Raw genomic sequence first — 23,380 nt, forward strand, 5'->3', positions numbered from 1 at the left:
AGCGATTGGCGGTACTTCAGAGGTTAGCAGGTTTCTGTGTCAGTCCTGAGGAGGCAGCGTTTTCTTCGCTGCTCTTCTCTCCAGAAGGTTCTGCCGATTTCCCCCAGCTCTGGATTGTAGGCTGTGCGTCGTGCCGCCATGATGGGCCACCGTCCAGTGCTCGTGCTCAGTAAGTTCAGGGAAGCGATGGCTCCCTCCGCCCCTCTTTCCCCACGCTGGCCAGTGTTGCTCAGCTCCGTCCCGCCATGACTCGGTCCTCGTGCTTTTCAGTCTTTTCGCCTTGGAACCTCCTTCCCCAGTTTTCTTCTCCTGTCGCCCTCTTTTGACAAAATGACTTTCCGCTCTTGTGATCGCTAGTCTTTACGTGTGCTTCTTCCCATTCGTGTTCTCTTCTTTAGTCGCCACCCTCCACGCCCCCGTGTCCTTTACAGCATGATTTCCGTCATGTAGTTAGTAATAATGGTTCTTACCGTTAGGCCTTGGTTCGTTTCCTTGGTCTGTCCCTTAGTAGAGGCGTGACTTAGGGCAACTCGCTTGATTTATGCTTTAATAACTGTATTTAGGAGGTGGTAGTCGTTCTTTAAAAAATTATGAGTTAAGTTGGTAGGTAAAGCTGCTTTTACCGGCAGATCGGAAGTGGCATCTTTTCAGTAGCGGTCATTCACGAACCCTTGTTCTGAAATGACATTCCTTGCGTTCCCGATCTTGGATGTGATCTTTACCACCATCCAGTTAAGTTCTCCTAGGTTCCTCTTCTGGTTTTCTTTAATGCCACTCCTCTCAGTAAGTAAGAGCGCCAATTCCGTGTCGCGATTGAGATTAAGAAAGCCAGGCGCAAAGTTAGACATAGCAATGAGAAAAACAGATTTAGTGTGGCCACACTGAGAGGAAAGACAAAGAGGTTCATTGACACTACCCCTCCTAACAACGACTCCATGAGCTTTTAAGTAGCAGGCCAGATGAGTAAGAAGTCCTCGTTTTCTGCTCTAGTGTCCTGAGAGAAGTTTACCTACAGGCTGGCTCTCAGGCTTTAGAGTTTTTTTCCTATTCTATCCTGAGATTCATTGGAAATTATCTTTTGGGTGCATTGTGATTTTTTTTTTTTTTTTTTTTTTTTTGGTTTATTTTTGTCTATGTATGGGTATTTCGCTGAATGTTTGTACACCTGTGGAGGCCAGAAGAGGGCATCAACATCCCCTGGAACTGGAGTTACAGGCAGTTGTGAGCACCCTGGGGTGCTGGGAATTGAAGCTGAACCATCTTTCCAGCCTCACAAGCAGACTTTCTTGGTCACTGACTTTGAGACTCTGTGGTTCCTCTTCCCAGGGAGGTTGTAAGGGATGTGCACTCTTGAGAAAAATCACTATCCTACTGAGGTCCACTCAGGGATCTCAATTTATGAATCGCTGGAAATATGTGAGCATGCATACAAGGATTGGTCAAGATTCTGAAGTTGAAGCATTTCAGGTTATCTCTCTGTATTTTGCCAGCATGTATGCCTGCAGACACCAGAAGACATCAGATCCCCTAGATCTGTAGTTTTAGATGATTGTGAGCTGCTATATTGGTGCTAGAAATAGAACCAGAGTCCTCTGCAAGAGCTTCCAATGCTTTTAACTCTGGGGCTACCTCTCCAGCCCCTAAACTCGATTTTTGAGACAGGCTCTCACTTTGTAACTCTGGCTGGCCTGGAACTCACTTTATAGACCAAGTTGGTCTTCAGTTGACAGAAATCCATCTGCATTTCCAGTGCTTAGACTAAAGGCATATGTTACCATGCCCAGCCTTAAACAGTTGAAAGTGACTGCTGGTTATACACTGAAACTTTATTTTTATTTTCAAAACTTGAGAAATAGGGTTGGTGGTAGGATGGCTAAGCAGGTTTTTAAAAAAAGCGCCTGCCACCAAGCCTAGTAATAACTGAAGGTCTTTTTGTTCTTTGTTTGTTTCATTTGAGACAGCTTTTCTATATACACCAGGCCAGCTTCCAGATCACAGAGATCCTCCTGACTCTGCCTTCTGAGTGCTGGGGTCAAAGGCATAAGCCACCATACCAGACTTAGATGACCAAGTTTAATTCCTGGCAACCACATGAATTATCTTCTGAAAGTTGTCTTCCGACCTCCACAGTTGTGCCAAGCATTGGTACACCTGATACGTATATACATAAAAATGTAAACATTTTCTTTAAGTTAGGAAATAAAATGACGAGTATACTGGGCTGTTGACATGTGTTTTTGTCTGTTTTAGGTCAGAATACAAAGCGTGAGTCTGGAAGAAAAGTTCAGTCTGGAAATATCAATGCTGCAAAGGTAACACATGTTTTAAGTGATAATAACAGTTTGTCTGGCTGACTCCCCTAATACTTGTTTATTTGTAATAGCAAACTTCCTATGGCTCTGTACTTCATACAGTTGAACAAAGGAAAACTTGATTTTTTCGGAGCATTTCCCTGATGACGATACAGGAAGGGAGGTTTTTAAAGACCTACTTGTTTTATTGTTTGAGTGTTTTGCCTCCGTGCATGTATGTGTGTACCGTGTGCATGCCTGATGCACAAGAAGCCTAGAAGTTCCCCTGTTGTGAGCGTTACCATGTGAGTGCTAGGACTTTAATCTAGGTCCTCTGAAAGAGTACTGTCCCCTCTTTGGAGACAGGACCTTATCTGGGTAACCTAGAATTTGCTATCTACACCAGGCTATCTGTCCCTTGAACTCAGGGGTCCCTGCTTGCCTTTGTCTTCCACATCCTGGGACTAAAATCATGCACCACCATTCTGAACTCAGTAATATATTTTTAGTAAATGATTGGAAGACTTGATTTCATGTGGCCTAAGATTTCTAATTTGCATATTTTATGTATGAGTACTTTGTCACTATCTTCAGACACCAGAAGAGGGCATCAGATCCCATTCAGATGGTTGTGAGTCACCATGTGGTTGCTGGGAATTGAACTCAGGACCTCTGGAAAAACATTCAGCGCTCTTAATCTTCTCTACAGCCTCAAGTACTTACTCTTGTAGAAGACATGATTTGATTCCCCAAACCCAGGTGGTAGCTCACACCCTCCTGTAACTCCAGTTCTAGGGATTCATACCAACATGCTCTTCAGGCCTCTTTGGTCACCAGGCATGCATCTGTAGCACAAACATGTATTAGACCCATAAATCTTTAAAATACTGGTTATGCACTGGGTGTGGTGGAGCATGCCTGATCTTACTGAGAATCAGAAGCAAGGCTATCTCTGAGTTCAAGGCCAGTCAGAGCTACCTTGTTAAGTCACTACAACGCTTATAATACTAAACTGAATCTACAATGGTTTTTTGTGGTTCTCAAATTATTCTCTGACAGTGCTTCTTGTTTTGTGTTTCCTTACCAACAGACAATTGCAGACATTATCCGGACCTGTTTGGGACCTAAGTCTATGATGAAGGTTGGACTTGGACTACCTTTTATTGGAACTCAAACTCCATGTCCTCCTTTTTTTTGTATCTATAACACTTTTGCTTTTTCTTAGATGCTTTTGGACCCAATGGGAGGCATCGTGATGACCAATGATGGCAATGCCATTCTTCGAGAGGTGTGTTTGGTTTTCTTGTTGCTTTGGATTTTCTTTTTTTTTTGGACAACTTTATTTTAAAAAACAAAGATAAATGTACAGATTTTAAGCTTTTTTGTATAAAAGTGTACGAATACATTTTTGTTAGTGCTTGGTTTTTTTTTTTTTTTTTTTAAGGTTTGATAGTGTGCATTAAGATCTTGCTTTGGTTTTTTTTTTCACCTCCCTTTCTTACAGTTTTGTAAATGCCAAGAGCCCATTCAGGTACATGTAGATAACCTTGGCTTAGTGTTGTCTGCCTCTAGTCTTAGCATTTTGGAGCCAGAGATAGAAGTGGAAACATATATTCAAAGTCATCCCGGACTAAAAAAATTAACCCTGTTTGAAATCCAAGGGTTATCAAGGCATGATGGCAGTGTGCCTCTAATCTTAGCATTTAGGGGTAAAGGTGGGAGGATTAGGGGTTTGAGATTAATCTTGCAGGTTCAAGGCTTCTGAGTACTGGGTATGGAACATTATGCCTGGCTGGTCAGATATGGTCAATGCCTGTTATCTCAGCATAAAGGCAGAAGAGTTGAGATTGGAGAACTTGTCTCACAAAGGGAGGCTAGAAGATACACCTCTGTGTTAGAGTACACTTTTCTCATTCAGAAGGACTGAGATTCAGTTCCAGCAGCACAAAATAAGGGGGTGCACCACAAACTTAATTTTCCCATGAACTGAAGCTATAAGTCTGATAGCAAGGTTTCAGTGGGACCTAGTTCTGAAGACTAAACAGGAATTTCTTTTTTTTTTTTTTTTTTTTTAAATGTAAGTACACTGTAGCTGCCTTCAGACGCACCAAAAGAGGGCATCAGAACTCATTATAGGTGGTTGTGAACTCCCGTGTGGTTGCTGGGATTTGAACTCAAGACCTCTGGAAGAGCAGTCAGTGCTCTTAACTGATGAGCCATCTCTCCAGCCCGAATCTCGCAATCTCATTTCTTAGGCCTTTTAATACTGTTTCTCATTCCTTTCTCTTGTAAGCCAAGGGTCTCTGTTTCCATCTCTGTAAAAATTCTTGTGTGTCCTTTATTTGTAAAAGAATAGTGGAACTCACATTAAACCAGTATGACCTTGTTTTAACTTGAATACATCTACAAAGACCACCTTCCAAGTAAAGACACATTCATAGGTCAGAGGGTTTAATTAAGCCTTTGCATCTGTCTTTAAAGGATATAATTCAGTCACTACAATGCTTATAGTACTAAACCAAAGAAGCATTAAAGGTTGAGTTCTCAGTGACACTTTTTCCCACAAAGGTGATTTGCTTGAGATATTGAAGAGGGGAGCACTATGAATCAAGGATGTACCTTCTAGAGATTTCTGGTGTTTGTGAGCCCACTAATAATAGGGCTAGGAGCTGAACTTGGGTGGGTCCTCTGAAAGAGCAACAAGTACTTAATAACCACTGAGACAAATCTCCAGCCCTTGAAGTTTTTTATTTTGTTTTTTGAGACAGGGCCTCACTATGTGGCTTGGAGCTTGCTATATATGGGCAGCCTTGAATTAGAATTTACAGAGAACCACCAGCATCTGCCTTTCTCTTCTGGGATTAAAAACAGGAGCTACCACACCTGGCCTGGGGCTAGTTTTAACTTAATTTAATCTGAGAGATAATAGTAAAACAAAGGGATAAGGGAGTATGACACTCAAGAGTTGGGGCCAAGCTAAGAGGTCTTTTTGAGAGCTGGCAAAATGGCTCAATTTGCTGCCAAGCCTGACAGCTTGAGTCCTGTCCCTAGCACCCACATTGTAGAAAGAGATAGCCAGTAACCACAAGTTTGTCCTCTTGTCTTTAAGGGGCATGTGTGGCTTGTACAAACAACAGAAAAGTTTGGGGAGTTGTTTTTGTTGTTCTTTTAAGTGGTTCTTATTTGTTTGTTTTGTTTTTAAGATTCAAGTCCAGCATCCCGCAGCAAAGTCTATGATTGAAATTAGCAGGACCCAGGATGAAGAGGTTGGAGATGGGACCACATCAGTAATTATTCTTGGTAAGAGGAAAGTGGAAAATTGAAGAGAAAGTATGTTGTAAAAGTCATTGCTAATTTTTAATGTGTTTTTTGCAATAAATAAGATTAATTCTGTAAAGTTACCATAAACAAGTAGTTAATTCCAAGCTATTACTGATAGAGGCAATGCAAGGTTAATAAGTTCCTCTGATCACATTTTTATCAACTAATACATATTTTGTTGTATGTGAGTTAATTTTATTTATTTTTTTGGAGTATGTTTTTAAGCCAGGCTCAGAACCTTTATGATAGCTATGTTTACATGAATTGTTTTTATATGCATAGGAGTTTATCTTTGGGGCAGTTTAGGTTTTATTCACAAGTGTGCCTATGATAGTTTGTTCTCAGGAGTACAAATGCCCACAGAAGTTGGAAGAGGGTGTTGGGTCTCTTAAAACTAAAATTACACATGATTTTGAGTCACCCAACTTAGTTGCTGGAATGAGTTCAGGTCCTCTGTAAAAGTAGTTAAGTACTCTTAACCTCTGAGTCATCTCCAACCCATCTGCTTTTGCAGAGGACCTGGATTTGGTTTCACAGCCCCACTATTCACTCACTATCTGCAGTGCTGAGTTTTGCTTCGAGCTCCTACCCTCCCTCTTTGGATTTGCAAATGAAAGGCACACTCACTTTAGCTTATCTTTGGAATGCTTTAGCTAACTCAATGATTTAGGCACTCCTAAACCTTCCCCTGCCATTGGTGACCCTAGGAGGAAGTGGCCAATTCCCTGAATATTCACTTGGCTGGTTGACTTTCCCTCGGGCACCTCCTGTGTTCTGGGCACCTCCTGTGTTCTATCTCCCCTCCTCCCTCCCAACTTCATGGGATCTCTCTTTTCTCTCCCTTGCGGGTGCAACTCTAAGAGTCCCACCCTGCCCCTTTGCCCAGCCTTTGTCTGCTGGCATCTTTATTGATCTATGAAAAAACCAGTTGGAGACAAGAACCTTTACCCTGTAGATATGCAGATTTCTGATTAAATCGAAACATTTGAACCAAACTCCCAACAAGAATCATTTGTAACTAGTTCCAAGGGATCCCATGTCATCTTCTCACCTCCCACAGGCACCATGCAGACAAAATACACAAAATCTAAAAAAATATTCAGTGCGATAGTATAGATAATAGAGGCCTGGGTAAGATAACTTGAGATAAGTTATTGTCTGTAGAGAACAGTGGTCAAACTATCTCAAGGCAGGCCTTGAGTTTCCTTTCCTCCTGCCATTGCCTCCAAGTGCTGGGGTTATAGTGAGCCCTTTTTTCTGTTTCATTTGGATATCCTAAAAGGTATTATATTAATAAATTTGTTTCCCCTTTGTATTTTTCTTGGGATTTGAAGTACATATTTAGTTAGAAAGTTAAAAAGAAAAGAATAAGCCTATAAGGTCAGTCTTAAATAAATTAAAATGTATCTAGTAAAGATGTTTTCTTTATACATTGTTTATAGAAGTTGTAAAATGTAGAACACTGTTTACAGCCAAATACATATCTTTAGTGAGATCTGTTTTAGGAAAAAATATTTTTTAGAAGCCTAAGGAAATTAAGTTGCCTTCATATCTTGGCACTGTGAGGTGCATTGCTATAGTGCTTGTATCCTTTTTGCAGCTGGAGAAATGCTGTCTGTGGCTGAACACTTCCTAGAGCAGCAGATGCACCCAACAGTGGTGATCAGTGCTTACCGAATGGCACTGGATGATATGATCAGTACTCTGAAGAAAATCAGGTATGGAGGCAGGGCTGGAAATGGATAGTGTGGGGGGCTTACATTGACTGATTGGTTCTTAATAGAGAAAGCCAAACACATAGGTTGAGAGCCATTCCCAGCATCAGCCTCTGGCATCCACCACACCTATGTGTGCATACATATAAGGTGCTTCCATTCTGGTTTGATTTAGTAAGGAGAAGAGATGAAAGTAGAGAGAATCAAGAAATTCTTATTTCAAAAATAGTTCAGTGTATATAAAAGATAAAAGGAGTACTAATGATCTGAGTTCAATACTTGGAACCTGTGTAAAGGTAGAACTCCATAAGGTGTCTGTCCTGACCTTCCACATGTGCTCTCTACACATAAGTATCATACACTCATACACTGATGTAGAGGGGAGAAAAAAGACAGTCACCAAAACATGTACCTGTGATCCCAAAGTGGAAACAGGAGGGTTCCTAGGACTTGCTTTCTGTTGGAATTGGCAAACTCTGGGTTCACTGAGAGACCAAAATCTTTAAATAGTACTATGGAGATACCAGATGTTGACCTGTATCCTTTACTAATACACCACATACCAAGAAAACTAATTTTGGGTTCTTACTGTCTGCAAGATTTCATGTTAGGTGCTACTGTGGAAAATGTAAGTAAGACAGGTCTGTGTTCTTTGACATTAAAATGTGCTAAGAAGCATAGGGGGTGAGATGGTGACAGTCAGTCGTGTATGAGGATAGCAAATTGAGGGCTCTGTGCTGTGAGGCTAGCACCCAGCAGTTTCCATTAAAACAGAGGTCATACCTGAAAAGGCTGCTTGAATGTAGAGAACTACATACTAGTTTATATTTGCTTGGTGCTAATAGTGCACCTGTGGCCATACCCTAAAGAAAATGTCCCTCCCTCCAGCAACTCCCAGATGTTAAGTGTTCAGCCATGCTGGAATTTTGACTGGCTTGACCTTGAACAAGTAACCACTGCTGCTGTGAGATCATGAATGCAGTTTTCTTGTCCACAAAGTAGCATTTCACATCCACTAGCTCTTGCATTCTGATTGCCCCTCTTCTGAGATGTCCACAAGCTTTGAGTGGAGATTGATTCGGATGTCCCATTTGCAACTGAACACTCAGAGGTGCTTATACTTTGACTGGTCTCTGTCTTGGGACAAAATGAAGCTTCTCTAAACAAGACTTAGTTACACAAATCTGTATGTCTAGCCATAATTTATAACACTGCTTAGAGGTGTGCAGTGTCTTCAGTAATAGAGTTTTTTATTATCTAGTTGTGATAGACAAAAATAGTGGAGATAGTTTCTGTTTTAGGGTCCTTTGCACCTTCCCTGACCCATATATAACTTGTTGGGAATTATCCCATGCCTGGTACTGATATTTTCATATAATGACCATGTCTTCTGCGAGCAGCATTGTTCACCCAGTGCAGGGTACCTTCAGAAACACATCTCCCTCCTTTTTCCTTTTCTTTTTGGTGGTGGTAGTTTTTTCTTTGTTTTTTAAAGCCTTCTTCTGTGTAGTCCAGGCTAGCATCAGAGATTCTCCTGCCTCTGTCTCCTGAGAGCTGGGATTAAAGATGTATGCCACTATGCCCTGACCATTCTTCTTGTTAACCTACCCATCACTGCCTCCTCTTCCCCATCCCTCAACTTATTCACACTTTAACACTTAAACCTTTAACTCCCAATATTTCATCCTTTTGTATCATGTGTTCCATTATTTGCTCCCTCATTAAGGACTTTTCTCTCCCTGTTTTAATGGTTTTAATGATTTTTTTAAGGGGCAGGTTGAAACAGGGTATCTCAGTGTGTAGTCATGGCTGGTCCTTGTGAACCAGGTTGACCTCAAGTCTATAGAGATCATGCTTCCTCTGACTCTGGAGTGCTAAGATTTAAAGACATGTTTTATCATGCTTAGATCTTTATTGTTTTTCTGTGTATGGATGTGGGTGGGTATGTACTAGCATATGTGCATATGAGAAAACCAGAAGTGTAACTCCCCGGAGCTAGAGGTAAAACACTGGACACAGGTCCTCTAGAAAAACCTTTAGATTTATTTGATGGATTATAAAACGTGACATTTGGGTGCAGGTTGTATTGAATCCAGGACTTTATGCATGTGTTAACCAGTGTACCACTGAATTGTACCTTCAACCCAGAAGCAATATGGGCTCATAAAGTTCCGGTTGACCTGAAACTTACTATGTAGCACTGAAGATAACCTTGAACTTTCCATCCTCCCAAGTCAGCCTTCCAAGTGCTAGAATCATAGGCATTTACCACACCTGAATTTGCAGTGCTTTGGGGTTGAGCCTGGGACTATTTTTTTCAAAACTGGAATCCATATTTCTTAGACTGGAACTCCTGACTCTTTTACCCCTGGCTACTTTTTTTAGAAAGCCTATCTAGAACATTAGACATGAACATTAGAACCTTAGGTGCTGCTTTTGGAAATTGTTGCCTTGTCCCTAAAATCTCTTTGGCTTTGTAAAGTATTTTAGGAATTAGTTACTGTGTTAAACGTGTGTTTACTGTTATCTGGGTTTCTTTTTCCAGTACCCCCGTTGATGTCAATAACCGTGATATGATGTTGAACATCATCAATAGCTCTATTACTACAAAAGTCATCAGTCGTTGGTCCTCTTTGGCATGCAACATTGCACTGGATGCTGTTAAGACTGTGCAGTTTGAAGAGAATGGCAGAAAAGAAATTGACATCAAGAAGTATGCAAGGGTAGAAAAGGTAAGCTAGTCCAATGTGTACTTGAGAGTTACCTATCTGGCATGGTCGTTCCAATTCAGGGTAGGGTACCTTTGTGAAGTTAGAACTAGAAAGAAGAACTGGACTAACTTAGAGCCCAGAAACAAAAACCTAAGAAGAGAATCGAGGAGAATTCCTGATACTGTTTTTCATTGCCTTTACTACCTTTTATACACCAGGTTTACAAGTGTAAGAAAACACATAGGTATGTCTGCATCTATGCCTGTGGGTATTAATTAGCCACTGATAGGATATTTATTTTACAAGTGCTGAGATTGGCGAAATGGCATAGCAGTTAAAAGCATATACTGCTCATGTAGAGGACCCACATTCTATTACCCAAGTGGTACCTCATAGCTGTCATCATAACTCCGTTCCAGAAAGCCTGATTTCTTCTTTTGACCAGTGAGGGCACCAGGTACACATGCATTACACATACATGCAGGCAAACCACTTCAATAGTCAGGGTTCTCTAGAGAACAGAACTGATGAATATTAAAGAGACAGGCTTTATCAGAGCAACTATTCCAACAGTGGCTGTCACCTGACAGGAAAATAAGATTCTGGTAGAGGCTGGAGAGATGACTCAGTGGTTGAGAGCACTGACTGCTCTTCTAGAGTTCCTGAGTTAAATTTTCAGCAACTACATGGTGGCTCACAACTCTATTATGGGATCCAACACACTCTTCTGGTGTGTCTTAAGAGACCTACTGTACTCATATAAATAAAATATAAATTAATTAAAAAATATTTTGGTAGTCCTTCAGTACTCTAGTTTGGTTGTCTGAGCTGGTCTTCAATCTGCTTGGATCCCAAAGAAGTAGGTTCTAATGCCTCAGCAGCAGGACAGCTAGCTGAGATTGCCAGTAGGAATGAGAGCAGGCAAGCAGCAAGTATCCATGTCCTATGTCCTTTATGTGGGCTGCCACCAGAGGGTGTGGTCCAGATTTAAGTAGGCCATTTTCTAACCTCAGATGATCCAATCAAGAAAAGTCTTTCACAGGTAGGGTTTTAGTAGTAGCTAGTTACTTGGGTTTTAGTTAATTACAGGTATCAAGTTGACAACCAAGATTGGCCATCACATAATAAATTTTGCTTGGACAGTGGTGGCACCTTAATCCTAGAGCACCAGGCAGAGGCAGGCAGGTCTCTGGGTTTGAGGTCAGCTTGGTCTATAAGAGTGAGTTCTAGGACAGCCAGGGCTATACAAAAAAGCGTTCCTATTTTTTACTAAGATCAGCGTGTAGTGTAGTAGCTAGTTTAATATCTTAGAGGCAGCAGATGGAGCCCAAGTCTAAAAATCTGTGAGAATATCCTAATGATGAAATAGATCCTTTCAAATCTTTGTCAAGACGGTGAATTTCTGTGGATCTTATTCATGCTTTAGGTTGAGTGTCATGGCTCAAGATTAGCATACTTCTAAGGAATCAAACAGTTGCAGCCAAGCTTGGTAGTGAACAGCTTTAATCCCACTATTTAGTAGATATACTTAGGTAGATCTTTTTGAGTTTGAGGATAGCCACAGCTATGTAATGTCTCAAAACAAAAACAAGAACATATTTGCAGCCAGTGCTTTGGTTCTCACTTGTATTCCTAAGGGACCTGGAACTCACTGATGGCTCTGCTGCGCTAGAACTTATATGCTGCCTATCACTTGTCTATTTAATTATTTTGGTTTTGAGCTTCATGGAAAAGACATAGATACCTTGGACTTCTGAAAGAGTAGTTGTTTGTAAAGAAATATATATGGGGATAGATTTGAAATGAATTTGGCTTGCACGCAGGGAAGTAAGTGCCGTGTGGTGCATCATCAATTCCGGTTATTGCATCTTGGTTATGTATTAAAGTAAACCTTCTTTGCTCAGATTCCCGGGGGCATCATTGAAGACTCGTGTGTCTTACGTGGAGTTATGATTAACAAAGATGTGACCCATCCAAGAATGCGCCGCTATATTAAGAATCCTCGAATTGTGCTACTGGATTCTTCTCTGGAGTACAAGAAAGGAGAAAGCCAGGTAAGAGTCCCAGCCTTTGGGTTTTTTTGTTTTTGTTTTTGAGACAGGTTCTCTTTACATAGCCCTGGCTGTTCTGTAACTCACTGTGTGGACCAGGCTAGCCTCAGACTAACAAAATCTACCTGCCTCTGCCTCTCAAGTGCTGAATTAAAATACACGTGCCACTACCCCTGGGTTCCCAGACTTTTTTTGAAGTGGACTCTGACTACTAATACAGACAAGTGACACTTGTGTGCTGCCATTTATTGTTCTTTCTTGAAAGTAGCTTGATGTTACTTTGTTTTCCAAGTAAGGATTCTGAAGCTCAGGACTAAGGAAAAAGGATGACAAAAAGTTAAATAAATTTGTCCTGCATTCATTAAGACATGTGGATATAGACACGGTCCTTTCTTCGTGGGTGGATAAATGAAGCAGGAAGACCGCTTGGTTCAGAACCAACCAAGACAGTGTGTTTATTCGCTTTTCTCGATGTTTGACTTTGGCATATTTCAAACCCAACTCCTTTGATTTCAGTTTGAAGATTTATTTATTTACTTATTTATTCTTTTACAGATTACTTTAGGAAAGTTCAGACAGTGTTCGTGTGTAGCCTGGGTAGTCTAGAACTTGGCTGTGTCCTTTAACTTTACTGCAAGTAAGGACTTCATGTTCTAAGCCAGTAGATCCTATTAAAAATGTTTGGGAACCAGAATTCAGGATGGTTGCTTACACCTGTAATCCCAACACTTTATAGGGCTGAGAATGAGATCAGCCTGGGTAGACTTCTTAAAAACAAAGGTAAGAGAAATTAAGGTCTAAATTATTCATGCACACTAACTAGTAAGACAAACAGTCCAGCTAAGATAAGTGAAACAGATGTGAAGTTTTGGCATTTAGATTTACATTTCTGGGATCTAGGGGAGGGCTGGGTTGGGGAGTACAGTAACTGGAATGATACTTGGTTATGTTCATCATCCCAGGATTTTTTTAAGTTATTTTCATTAATGTTTATTGTGTGTGTGCCTGGATGTGCATGTGGCAGTCTGGGGAACATTATGTGTGTTTTTGTTTGGATCCCCTGGAGCTGGAGTTCCAGGCAGCTGTGGGTGCTGCTCCTGACTGCTGAGCCGTCTCTCCAGCTTCAGTCAGTGCCTTTTCTTCGTTCACAGACTGACATCGAGATTACACGAGAAGAGGATTTCACCCGAATCCTGCAGATGGAAGAAGAGTACATCCAGCAGTTGTGTGAGGACATTATCCAGCTGAAACCTGATGTGGTCATCACAGAAAAGGGCATCTCAGGTAGGGCCCCATTTGTTTTTCATGCCTGCCTTTGAGGTAAAGAGGGTGAGTGGTGTGGTTTGGTTTTTGTCCCTTGGGTGGGCAAAGACAGTTGTGTACTGTTTTAAATACTTTGGGGATAAAACCAGTTCAAAGTCTGGTGAGTAGTTTGGGTATCTGGCTGATGTGTCCACTCTTAAATCTCAGATCTAGCTCAGCACTACCTCATGCGGGCCAATGTCACAGCCATTCGTAGAGTCCGAAAAACAGACAATAATCGCATTGCTAGGTAAGTAAGCCAGTGAAAGGTAATTTTTTTAATCTTATTTTAGCTGTGCATAGTAAGCTCATTGCCTAAAGTGGTGCAGGATACATTTCCATTAGAAATTTTTGACTCCGTGGTAAAAATAATCTCTTTTTTTTTTTTTTTTTTTTTTTAAGAAAAGCTCTTGCTCTGTATCGTGTCACTCAGTGACTTGTAACTCATTCCACAACCCAGGCTGACCTTGAATTTGCAGCCATCTTCCTGCTCCTCCAGTTCTAGGCTTACAGGTGTTAGACCACTCACAGCTGGTAATCATAGCTGGCTCTGAATGTGGCAGAACCATTGGATCGCTGCTAGTGAATCCACCTCTGTAGATTTCAGTACACTGATGTCTACGTTCAGGGTATCTATTTCTAGTGCTAATTTATTATGACCAGAGTGGTACCTGCCTATAACTCCAACACTGGGGTCATAAAGGTAGAAGAATCAGTTCACAAGTGATCCTGAGAGGCCAGTCGGGGCTATGTCTATGGGTGCAGGTGACCAAGGGTGCCAAAAGAGGGCATCTGTCTATTGGAGTTAACAAGCATTTGTGAATCAAATATTTAAGTGCTGGGAATGAAACTGTGGTCCTCTAGAAAAGTACTCTTGACCATTGAACTATCTTTTTGGCCAGTCCCCCATCTTTTACAACCAGCCGTGGTGATTGCACCCTTGGAGGCAAAGATGAACTATTTGAGTTTGAAGTCAGCCTGATCTACACATAGTGAGTTCTAGGGCAGAAACTGTCAAAAAAAAAAAAATACCAACAAAACTTATTAAATAAAAGTAAAGACTTGGGACTGGAGAGATACATGGCTCAGCGGTTAAGAGCACTGCATGCTTTTCCAGAGGTCCTGAGTTAAATTCCTAGCAACCACATGGTGGCTCACAACCATTTGTAATGAGATCTGATGCCCTCTTCTGGTGTGTCTGAAGACAGCTACATTTTACTCGTATATATTAAATAAATAATTTTATTTTTAAACACATAAGTAAGTAAATTTTATTTAAAAAGAGGAAAAAAAGTATTGATACTGGATGTGGTGACATACACCTTGACCCCAGCTCTTAGGAGGTAAAGGTAGGCTGATTTCCTGAGTTTGAAACCAGCCTGGTCTATAGAGCAAGTTCCAAGATAGCCAAGGCTATTTAAAAAAAAAAAAAAAAAAAAAAAGCCTGTCTCAAAAACCAGAAAAATAAAACTTGGTAATAGGAGTAGTTAAAATGGCTTAGGGTATAGAGTTGTTTGCCTTTAAGCTTACCTCCTGAATTGAATCCCTGGGATTATGATCATGAAAGTAGAGAACTCAAAACACACAACTAAACGTAATTAGTTACAACTAAATGTAATTCATTTTTTAAAAAACTGATAGAGGGGCTATTGTTACACTAGCTGCTCTTGTAGGGGATCTATGAGAAACCAGTGCGAAGGTGTACACCTATAAATCCCGCACTGGAATGGCTAAGGCAGGAGGATCTAAGTGAGTTTGAGGCCAGCTTTTGCTGCATAGTGAAGTAAAGGCAGCCTGAAATAAAAGTTAGACACCTGGTGGGTCTAGACATTGACAAAGTGACTTGCCGTAAAAGTCTGAAGGAACTGAATTTGATCCCCAGATCCTATGGAAGGAGAGAACAGACTCCACAGTTATCTTCTGCTTCCCACTGTGCACCCTGGTTGTTGATGTGTATCCATAGGTGTGGTGTTTGTATGTATGCTTGCTTTTTTTCCTAAGCTGGCTTAGTGGTACAGACTTCTCATTCCATCACTGGGTAGACCCAACAAAGCAAGAGAGGCTGTCAAGAGCTGAAGGTTATTTTCAGTCACATAGGGAGTTTCCAGATAGCCTGAGCTACAAGAGGCAGCTCAAAACAGAACAGCCACTCAAGACTCTAGAAGACTGGGGGAAGAGGATTGATGACCTTAAGTTTGAAATCAGCCTGAGCAAATTACTTCCAGCCCATCTTTTACAACTGAATGAGAGTATCTCAAAACGGGGGAGGAAGGGGAATGTCCTGATGGTTCGGTGGGGAAAGATACCTGCTTTAAGCCTGACAACCTGAGTTTGATACCTGGCACCCACTTAGTGGATAGAACTGAAAATGCACAAAGTAAATGTAATTTTAAAAAAGCTAACCTGTTGGATTAATTCTCATCACTAAACAAATACTTGAGAAAAGGTTTATTTTGGCTTACATTTGGGAAGGTTCTAGTCTTTTGTTGGTTGATTTTGGTCTTGCAATCTTTCTATTTATCCAAAGTCATAAAGACTGCCATTCCAGCAGCTCTGCCAAAGGGAACAAGACATTAGAATGTGGAGCTTTGGGAGATACTTGAGATTCCCAACTTTACCACCTACCAGGCACATAGCTCAATTCAGGAGAGTTCTGTCTGCTTGTTCCATAATGGTTCTAGACATGCATAGTTTTTCTCCTTGTTCCTAGAAGTTTACATGAAAGGTGTCGTGGTATCCATGTAAGCTGGGCAGTGAGTGGTAGGTATCTTTAATCCCAGTACTCAGGTGACAGAAGGGGGATTCTCTGAATTTAAGGTCAGCCTGCTATACAAACCGAGTTTCAGAGCAGCCAAGGCTATACAGGAACCCTGTCTCAAAAGACCAAAAAAGAAAGAAAAGAAAAAATGCTACTCTGAACTGGATCTACCTTAGGCTTTTAATTCCAGCTCAGGCAGAGGCAAATGACAGGTACACTGAGCCACTAGTGCTCATCTGCATAGTGAGCTCCAGGACAGCCAAGACTACATAGAGAGGTTCTGTCTCAAAAAAATAGAGGGGGAAGGGAACCTGCTTGGTACTCGTATACATAAGTGATCTTAGAACTTGGGAGGTAGAGTCAACAGGATGAGGAGTTGGAAGCCAAACTGGATTAAATGAGACTATCCCAAAGGAAAAGTTTAACATTTTTCATTGGATCTTGTTTATAATGTGAACTGTCTGGAATTCAAAGCTGTACTTAAATCCACCATCCTCCTGCCTCAACCTCCGATGCTAAAATTGTAGACATATACCCCAAGTTTTTTTTTCCAGATTCTTGCTTTTGCTTGACTTTGGAATCTTTTAGTATAGTCTGTTCTTTATTACACTTTCTGTGATGTGCTTGCATAGAGGTTAGATGACGACTTTCTGAAGTTTTCTCTCCTGCTTTGGTTGTTTGGTTCTGGATTGTCTTAGTTAGGGTTTATTGCTGTGAAGAGATACCATGACCAAGATAACTTTCATAAAGGACAATATTTAACTGGGGGTGGCTTAAAACTTCAGAGGTTCAGTCTATCATCATGGTTGGAAGAATGACAGAGTCTTGGCAGACACAGTACTCTAGAAAGAACTGAGTGTTTTACATCTTGATCCAAAAAAAGTCAGGAGACTGGCTGTTGAAGGCAGCTAGGAGGGGACTCTTCTGTAAAGGCCACCCCACTGTAACACACTTCTTCCAACAAGAATACGGCTATTCCAACAAGGACACACCAAATATTGTCACTTCCTGTGGGCCGAGGATTCAAACACATGAGTACAGGGCCCAACCTGTTCAAACCACTACATGGGTATTGAATGTCAATCATGGTACCTGCTGAGCTATCCCATGGCCCTACTTGGTATAATTCTACTTGTTGGCATTCAGACTCAACTGAGTTGTGTGTGTGGACATTCATTGGCCAGATTTTATTATCTAAAAAAACACTTGAATCCAGCTGTGATTAGTTGCCATGTGTGTATATAATTTCATTACTAAAGCCAAATTTAAAAAACTTGACCTGCATGCATTTAAAACTTTCCTACTAGTCAGTTCAGACCTCAGTGATTCTAGTAATGTATCAGTCTAGCCACAGACTGTGGACCACTATTTGGATAAAAGCATCTGAAGTTACATCTTCTCCACCCAATAGAGCCTGTGGGGCAAGGATAGTCAGCCGACCTGAGGAGCTGAGAGAAGATGATGTTGGAACAGGAGCAGGCTTGTTGGAAATCAAGAAGATTGGAGATGAGTACTTCACGTTCATCACTGACTGCAAAGACCCAAAGGCCTGCACCATTCTTCTTAGAGGAGCCAGCAAAGAGATACTCTCGGTGAGTGAGCCTTGGCAATGTGACCAAGGGAAGGATATTGTTCCATCCTAGAATTGTCACCACAGTAACAAACTAATTGTGTCGACTTTAAAAGAAAAAGGTGAATTTTAGCAGTTATTTTTCATTGCTTGATTCTCTGGCCTGTGGCTGCATGTCTGCATAGATGTGTGAAGGAGCAGAACCACTCATATGTTGGTGAAGAGGTTTGTGGGAGCACTGAGTGCCAGGTTCTGCCCCTATTGCCACGTAATCTAAGCATGATGGTGGATCAGAAAGATGGATTGTTCTATATACAGAGTATGAGGCTAGCCTCAGCTTAAAAGAGAGAGGAATGGAAGACAGGCACAAGCTAGAAACATCTGTGTGTTGGAAGCCTTGTATAGCAGCTTGTACTTGAGTATGCAGATCCCAGCAGAGGCAGAAAGATCACTACAAGTTTGAAAGTGTGAAGGACTGTCCTGTCTTTAAAAAGTAAAGGCACAAGCTGGGCCGTGGTGGTGTGTATGCCTTTAACATCAGTATTGGGTGGCGATGGGGAGGACAGAGACAGGTCGAGGCCAGACAGAACCATATAGAAATAAATATCCTGTCTCAAAAACTACAACAAATAAAAACAGGCCAGATAATGGTAGTGAATGCCTCTAATCCCAGCAGTCAGAAGAAGGAGACAGGTGGATATCTGAGTTTGATTGAAGCAAGCCTTGTCTATGAGAGTTTTGGCCAGCAAAGGGCAAAGGCTGGCTATGGTGGTATACTCCTTTAGTCCCAGCACTCGGAAAATAGAAACAGGTGGATCTTTGTGGGTTTAAGACCATCCTGGTCTACTTGACTAAATTCCAGGTCAGCAAGAGTGTGTGTGTCTGTGTGTGTGACTTGGGTGGCTCAGTGTGAACTCAGGTGGTAGCCCATTGTGGCTCCAGTTAAGCCATAGACCTAGCATTACTACTACTCCTCCCTCTACTATCTGGGTCCCAGGAATCAAACTTAGGTGATTCAGCTTGTTAGCGAGAGCCTTGAGCCACTAAGCCATTGCTGCAGCCCTTTTACATTGAAATTATAACCCCATCCCTACTCCAAAGGGGAGTAACTTCTCCACAATATTTAGCTAAGCTAAGGACAGTTTGCAGTACACCATACAGTCTGCTGGAGGGCACAACTAAGAAGGGAGGGAGAAATTGTTTGTCTCTGGTGCAATGCATAAACACCCAATCTCATAGTTGAGGTATAAACCTTCTTGCAGGGACTCTCCTGTGCTCACATTCCTGAGTTAGAATGTGAACATAACTTCTGCCCTTCACCAGTAGGGGTCACAAGGATCTTCCTAGTTGCCCTATTTTTGTGGTTTGCTAAAAGCTTGCCAGTCAGGAAGTCCTTTGCCTCTGATATTTCTGTGACTCACTAAGCTGACTATACCATTTCTCTGCTTCTCCAAGGAAGTAGAACGCAACCTCCAGGATGCCATGCAAGTGTGCCGCAATGTTCTCCTGGACCCTCAGTTGGTACCTGGTGGTGGAGCCTCTGAGATGGCTGTGGCCCATGCCTTGACAGAAAAATCTAAGGCCATGACTGGTGTGGAACAATGGCCATATAGAGCGGTGGCCCAGGCCTTAGAGGTCATCCCTCGGACCTTGATCCAGAACTGTGGGGCCAGTACCATTCGTCTGCTTACTTCCCTTCGGGTAAGTTCTTCTCTGTGCTCATGCCTTGCCGAGGTAAAGCACACTGTTTTTACCCTAAGGGGAAATTTTTTTTCTGACAGTTTGTTTATACTCATAAGTGCTCGTATGCTTAAGTTCACACACACATCTGATTGGTTGCGGGTTGTGTGGGGGCTGGAGATGAACCTTTGGTGTCTTTCCTCAGCAGCCATCAACCTTAACTTTGCCCCTTTGATTTTCTTATAGCTCGTTTCTTCAAAATCTTGTAGTCTGCCTTGTTTGCTGTTCAGTTTTAGTGGTTTTGTTTGGTGTGTTCTCTGACACACGTGGGCTTCATTGTACTCTCGCTGTTTGTATCCACCTGTAGGCCAAGCACACACAGGACAGTTGTGAGACCTGGGGTGTGAATGGTGAGACTGGTACCTTGGTGGACATGAAAGAGCTGGGAATTTGGGAGCCACTGGCTGTGAAGCTACAAACATACAAAACAGCAGTGGAGGTAAGACACCTTCGGTTTTTTCTGTCCAGATAACCAGCTTCTGTGCTTTGTCTAAAAGGAAGGGCCATGAAAAAGGCAAAGTATTCCCCGAAGATCTCCCAAGGAATTCTGTTTCCCTACTTACCTTTAGCTTATACAAACGCAGTGTTAACAGGCGACAAGTTATATCCCTTGCTTAGGTAGAACTTCATTGTTCATTCAAGACTCTGAAAAGGAAGATTCCAGATAAAATGGTAATTCTGTGGGAGGAGCTAGGAAAAGGCTAAAAGAAAACAGTGTCTTTCCCTTCTCTGCTGACCTGTTTTTCTCTTAGACTGCAGTTCTGCTTCTGCGGATTGATGACATTGTCTCTGGCCACAAGAAAAAGGGTGATGACCAGAACCGGCAAACCAGTGCTCCAGATGCTGGCCAGGAGTGAGTGCTGAGCAAGGTGACTTCAATGCACAGAACCAGCAGTCTCCCCTTTCCTGAGCCAGAGTTCCAGGAACACTGTGGACATCTTTGTTTGCAAAGGATCAGGTTGAGGGGCAGCCCCCAGTCTGTCCCATCTCGGTTTGCAAAAAGCACTGACATGTATCTCTTCTATTGTAAGCTTTCCATTTAGTTTGCCTCCAATGATTAAATCTAAGTCATTTGAGACAGTTGTCATGTGTTTTTCAACCTTGGGCCACATCTCTACCTCCTAGCAATGCAAGAGAGGAGGTAGAAAACCTTACTGGGGGCAAAGGAGACAATTGAAGTCACTATTTGCCGGCACATCCCCACAGTCTTAAACAAGACCTTGTAGACTGGAGTAGACCTGGATGTGGTGTTTCTGCTGCCTCTGTCTCCAGGGTGCTCTGAGTGCTGGTAAGAGATATTTTAAGGGGAGTGCTCCACCACACCTGCCTGGCTTGGTGAGTTTTTTAAATCAAACTAATCCCCCACAGGTGTGCCTTGAAAGGTGTCTGGTCCCTCCCCCAGCTCATTCTGTCCACACTAATCTTCACAGCTGTACAGCCAGTAGGAGACAAGCCTGTGCTGCACTTGTCTCAGACAAAATATAGAGTTGGGGAGGTTGTCCAGTGGACAAAAGTGCTTGCCATTAAAGCCAATGGCATTCATTCTGTCCTCTGTGCCCATATCAGATAGAAGATAAAGAGGTTCCCACAAGTTGTCTATTAACCTCAATGTCCCGTGTGGCACGTACACCTACATTTGTAGACATCACACTAGAGCCAGGGAACAAGAAAACCCAGCATTCAGGAGGCTGAGGTGGGAGTCTCCTGGGTCTAAGGCCAGACTGGACTGCAAAGAAATGCCTTGTCTCAGTGTGTAAGAGCTTTTGCTCTCCCAGAAGAAGCTTTTGCAAGTTCAATTCCTAGAATCTACATTTGGTAGCTCATTGTTCTTGGTTACCCTGATGGATATTACATACACATATAAAAATTAGATCCCAGCCTGGTCTATATAGCCTGATCCAGGCTAACCAGGGCTACATAATTTGTTTTCCATAGGGACCTATACCCAGTTCAGCAATTGTAAGGTTATAGAAATGGATTCTCAGGCTAGAGAGATGGGTCAATGGGTAAGAGTGCCGACTGCTCTTCCAGAGGTCCTGAGTTCAATTCCCAACAACCACATGATGGCTCACAACTATCTGTAATGGAATATGATGCCCGCTTCTGGTGTGTCTGAAGAGAGCGACAGTGCACTCATATACATAAAATAAATCTTTTTTTAAAAAAAGAAATGGATTCTCAAACAAATGAATATAAATTGATAAATCTCAGAGGTAAACATGATCCAGTCCTTGAGAACCAGGCATGTTGTTGGTATACACCTTTAATCCCAGCACTTGGCTAAATTGACATACAAAGTGGGTTCCAGGGCCATATAAGAGAAACCCAAGTCTCCTAGTGTGTCCATGTATGCCTGTGTATGTATGGAGTAGAAGGGTGTTGCAGAGATGGCTCCAAGTGCTCTTCCAAAGGACCCAGATCCAGTTCCCAACACCCACTATGCTTTACAATTCTATGGAATTTGATACCCTCTTCTGGTTTCTTTAGGTATCCAAACACATGCTCACATACAGATATATAACCTTAAAGTTTAGTACATGAACTGGTTGCTCCTCCCTCAATTCCCACCATTTAGGTGGTGGTTTACAACCTTTTATAATTTGTATTCCCAGCAATTAGAAAGTATATAGTAAACTCTAAGGCAGCCAGGGTCACACATAAAACCTGGTTTCAAAAGCAAAAACTGGCTTCTTCTTCTTCGGGAAAACACCAAATGGCGGATGATGCCGGTGCAGCGGGAGGGCCCGGAGGACCCGGGGGCCCAGGCTTAGGAGGCCAGGGCAGCGGTCTTAGGGGCTTGTGGAGGTAAAGCTGAAGACAAGGAGTGGATCCCCGTCACCAAGCTGGGCCGCCTGGTTAAGGACATGAAGATCAAGTCTTTGGAGGAGATCTACCTGTTCTCCCTGCCCATTAAGGAGTCTGAGATTATCGACTTTTTCCTGGGTGCATCTCTAAAGGATGAGGTTCTGAAAATCATGCCAGTGCAGAAGCAGACCCGGGCTGGCCAGCGGACCAGGTTCAAGGCTTTCCTCGCTATTGGGGACTACAATGGTCATGTTGGTCTTGGTGTTAAGTGCTCCAAGGAGGTTGCCACTGCCATTCGAGGGGCCATTATCCTGGCCAAGCTTTCCATCGTCCCTGTGAGGAGAGGCTACTGGGGGAACAAGATTGGCAAGCCCCACACTGTCCCATGCAAGGTGACAGGCCACTGTGGCTCTGTGCTGGTGCGTCTCATTCCTGCCCCCAGAGGCACTGGCATTGTCTCTGCTCCTGTGCCCAAGAAGCTTCTGATGATGGCCGGTATAGATGACTGCTACACTTCAGCCAGAGGCTGCACTGCCACCCTGGGCAACTTTGCCAAGGCCACCTTTGATGCCATCTCAAAAACGTACAGCTACTTGACCCCTGACCTCTGGAAAGAAACTGTGTTCACCAAGTCTCCTTATCAGGAATTCACTGATCATCTTGTGAAAACCCACACCAGAGTCTCTGTTCAGAGGACCCAGGCTCCAGCTGTGGCTACTACATAAGGATTTTTATAAAAGACAAAATAAATGAACCAAATCTGTAAAAAAAAAAAAAAAAAAAGCAAAAACTGGCCTAGGTGGTGCCATATGCCACTAATTCCAACACTTGAAGCAGATCAGTGGCAGACAGATCTCTGATTTCAAGGGCAGCCTGGTCTACAGAGCAAGTTCAAGGATAGCCAGGGATATGCAGAGAAACCTTGTCTTCGAGTGGGTTGAAGGTATAAGCTTGGTCAAAGCACTTGCTTAACATTCTCATGTAAGTAAGCCTGATTTAAAAAAAAAAAAAAAAAAAAAGACAAGGTCTTCTATGTAACTCTGGTTAGCTCAAAGGCTTGTGCTAGGACACCTGGTTCAAATTTGTACTGTGTATTAGTCTTAACAGTTAAGATTT

The 23,380-nt window shown here is 42.3% G+C and overlaps 2 protein-coding genes across 2 annotated transcripts in view; both read left to right on the forward strand.

Moving 5' to 3' along the window:
• LOC308419983 (small ribosomal subunit protein uS5) overlaps positions 1-22,989 on the forward strand; it is a gene marked incomplete at its 3' end in the record, with an annotated part of 32,503 nt that extends 9,514 nt beyond the window's left edge. The window contains exon 2 of the mRNA XM_080915955.1: positions 22,253-22,989. Coding sequence (XP_080772081.1) covers positions 22,253-22,989 — 737 coding nt within the window. The remainder of the gene's footprint in view (positions 1-22,252) is intronic.
• On the forward strand, positions 39-20,535 carry CCT3 (chaperonin containing TCP1 subunit 3). Its single transcript, XM_080916079.1, has 14 exons — positions 39-169; positions 2,251-2,312; positions 3,382-3,432; positions 3,517-3,579; positions 5,495-5,591; positions 7,213-7,330; positions 9,873-10,059; positions 11,943-12,092; positions 13,241-13,373; positions 13,560-13,641; positions 17,561-17,741; positions 19,175-19,420; positions 19,767-19,898; positions 20,212-20,535. The coding sequence occupies exons 1-14, from the start codon at positions 139-141 to the stop codon at positions 20,314-20,316; spliced, it is 1,638 nt and encodes a 545-aa protein (XP_080772205.1). The 5' UTR covers positions 39-138; the 3' UTR covers positions 20,317-20,535.
• Positions 22,990-23,380: the final 391 nt, after the last annotated feature.

This window comes from Micromys minutus, assembly GCF_963924665.1.
Source record: "Micromys minutus genome assembly, chromosome: 4".
Lineage (NCBI taxonomy): Eukaryota > Metazoa > Chordata > Mammalia > Rodentia > Muridae > Micromys > Micromys minutus.

Coding starts and splice junctions, on each gene's coding strand:
- CCT3 (XM_080916079.1), top strand. CDS start 139: ATGATGGGCCACCGTCCAGTGCTCGTGCTCA. Junction 13,374..13,559: donor CACAGAAAAGGGCATCTCAG/GTAGGGCCCCAT, acceptor CTTAAATCTCAG/ATCTAGCTCAGCACTACCTC. Junction 13,642..17,560: donor GACAATAATCGCATTGCTAG/GTAAGTAAGCCA, acceptor TCCACCCAATAG/AGCCTGTGGGGCAAGGATAG.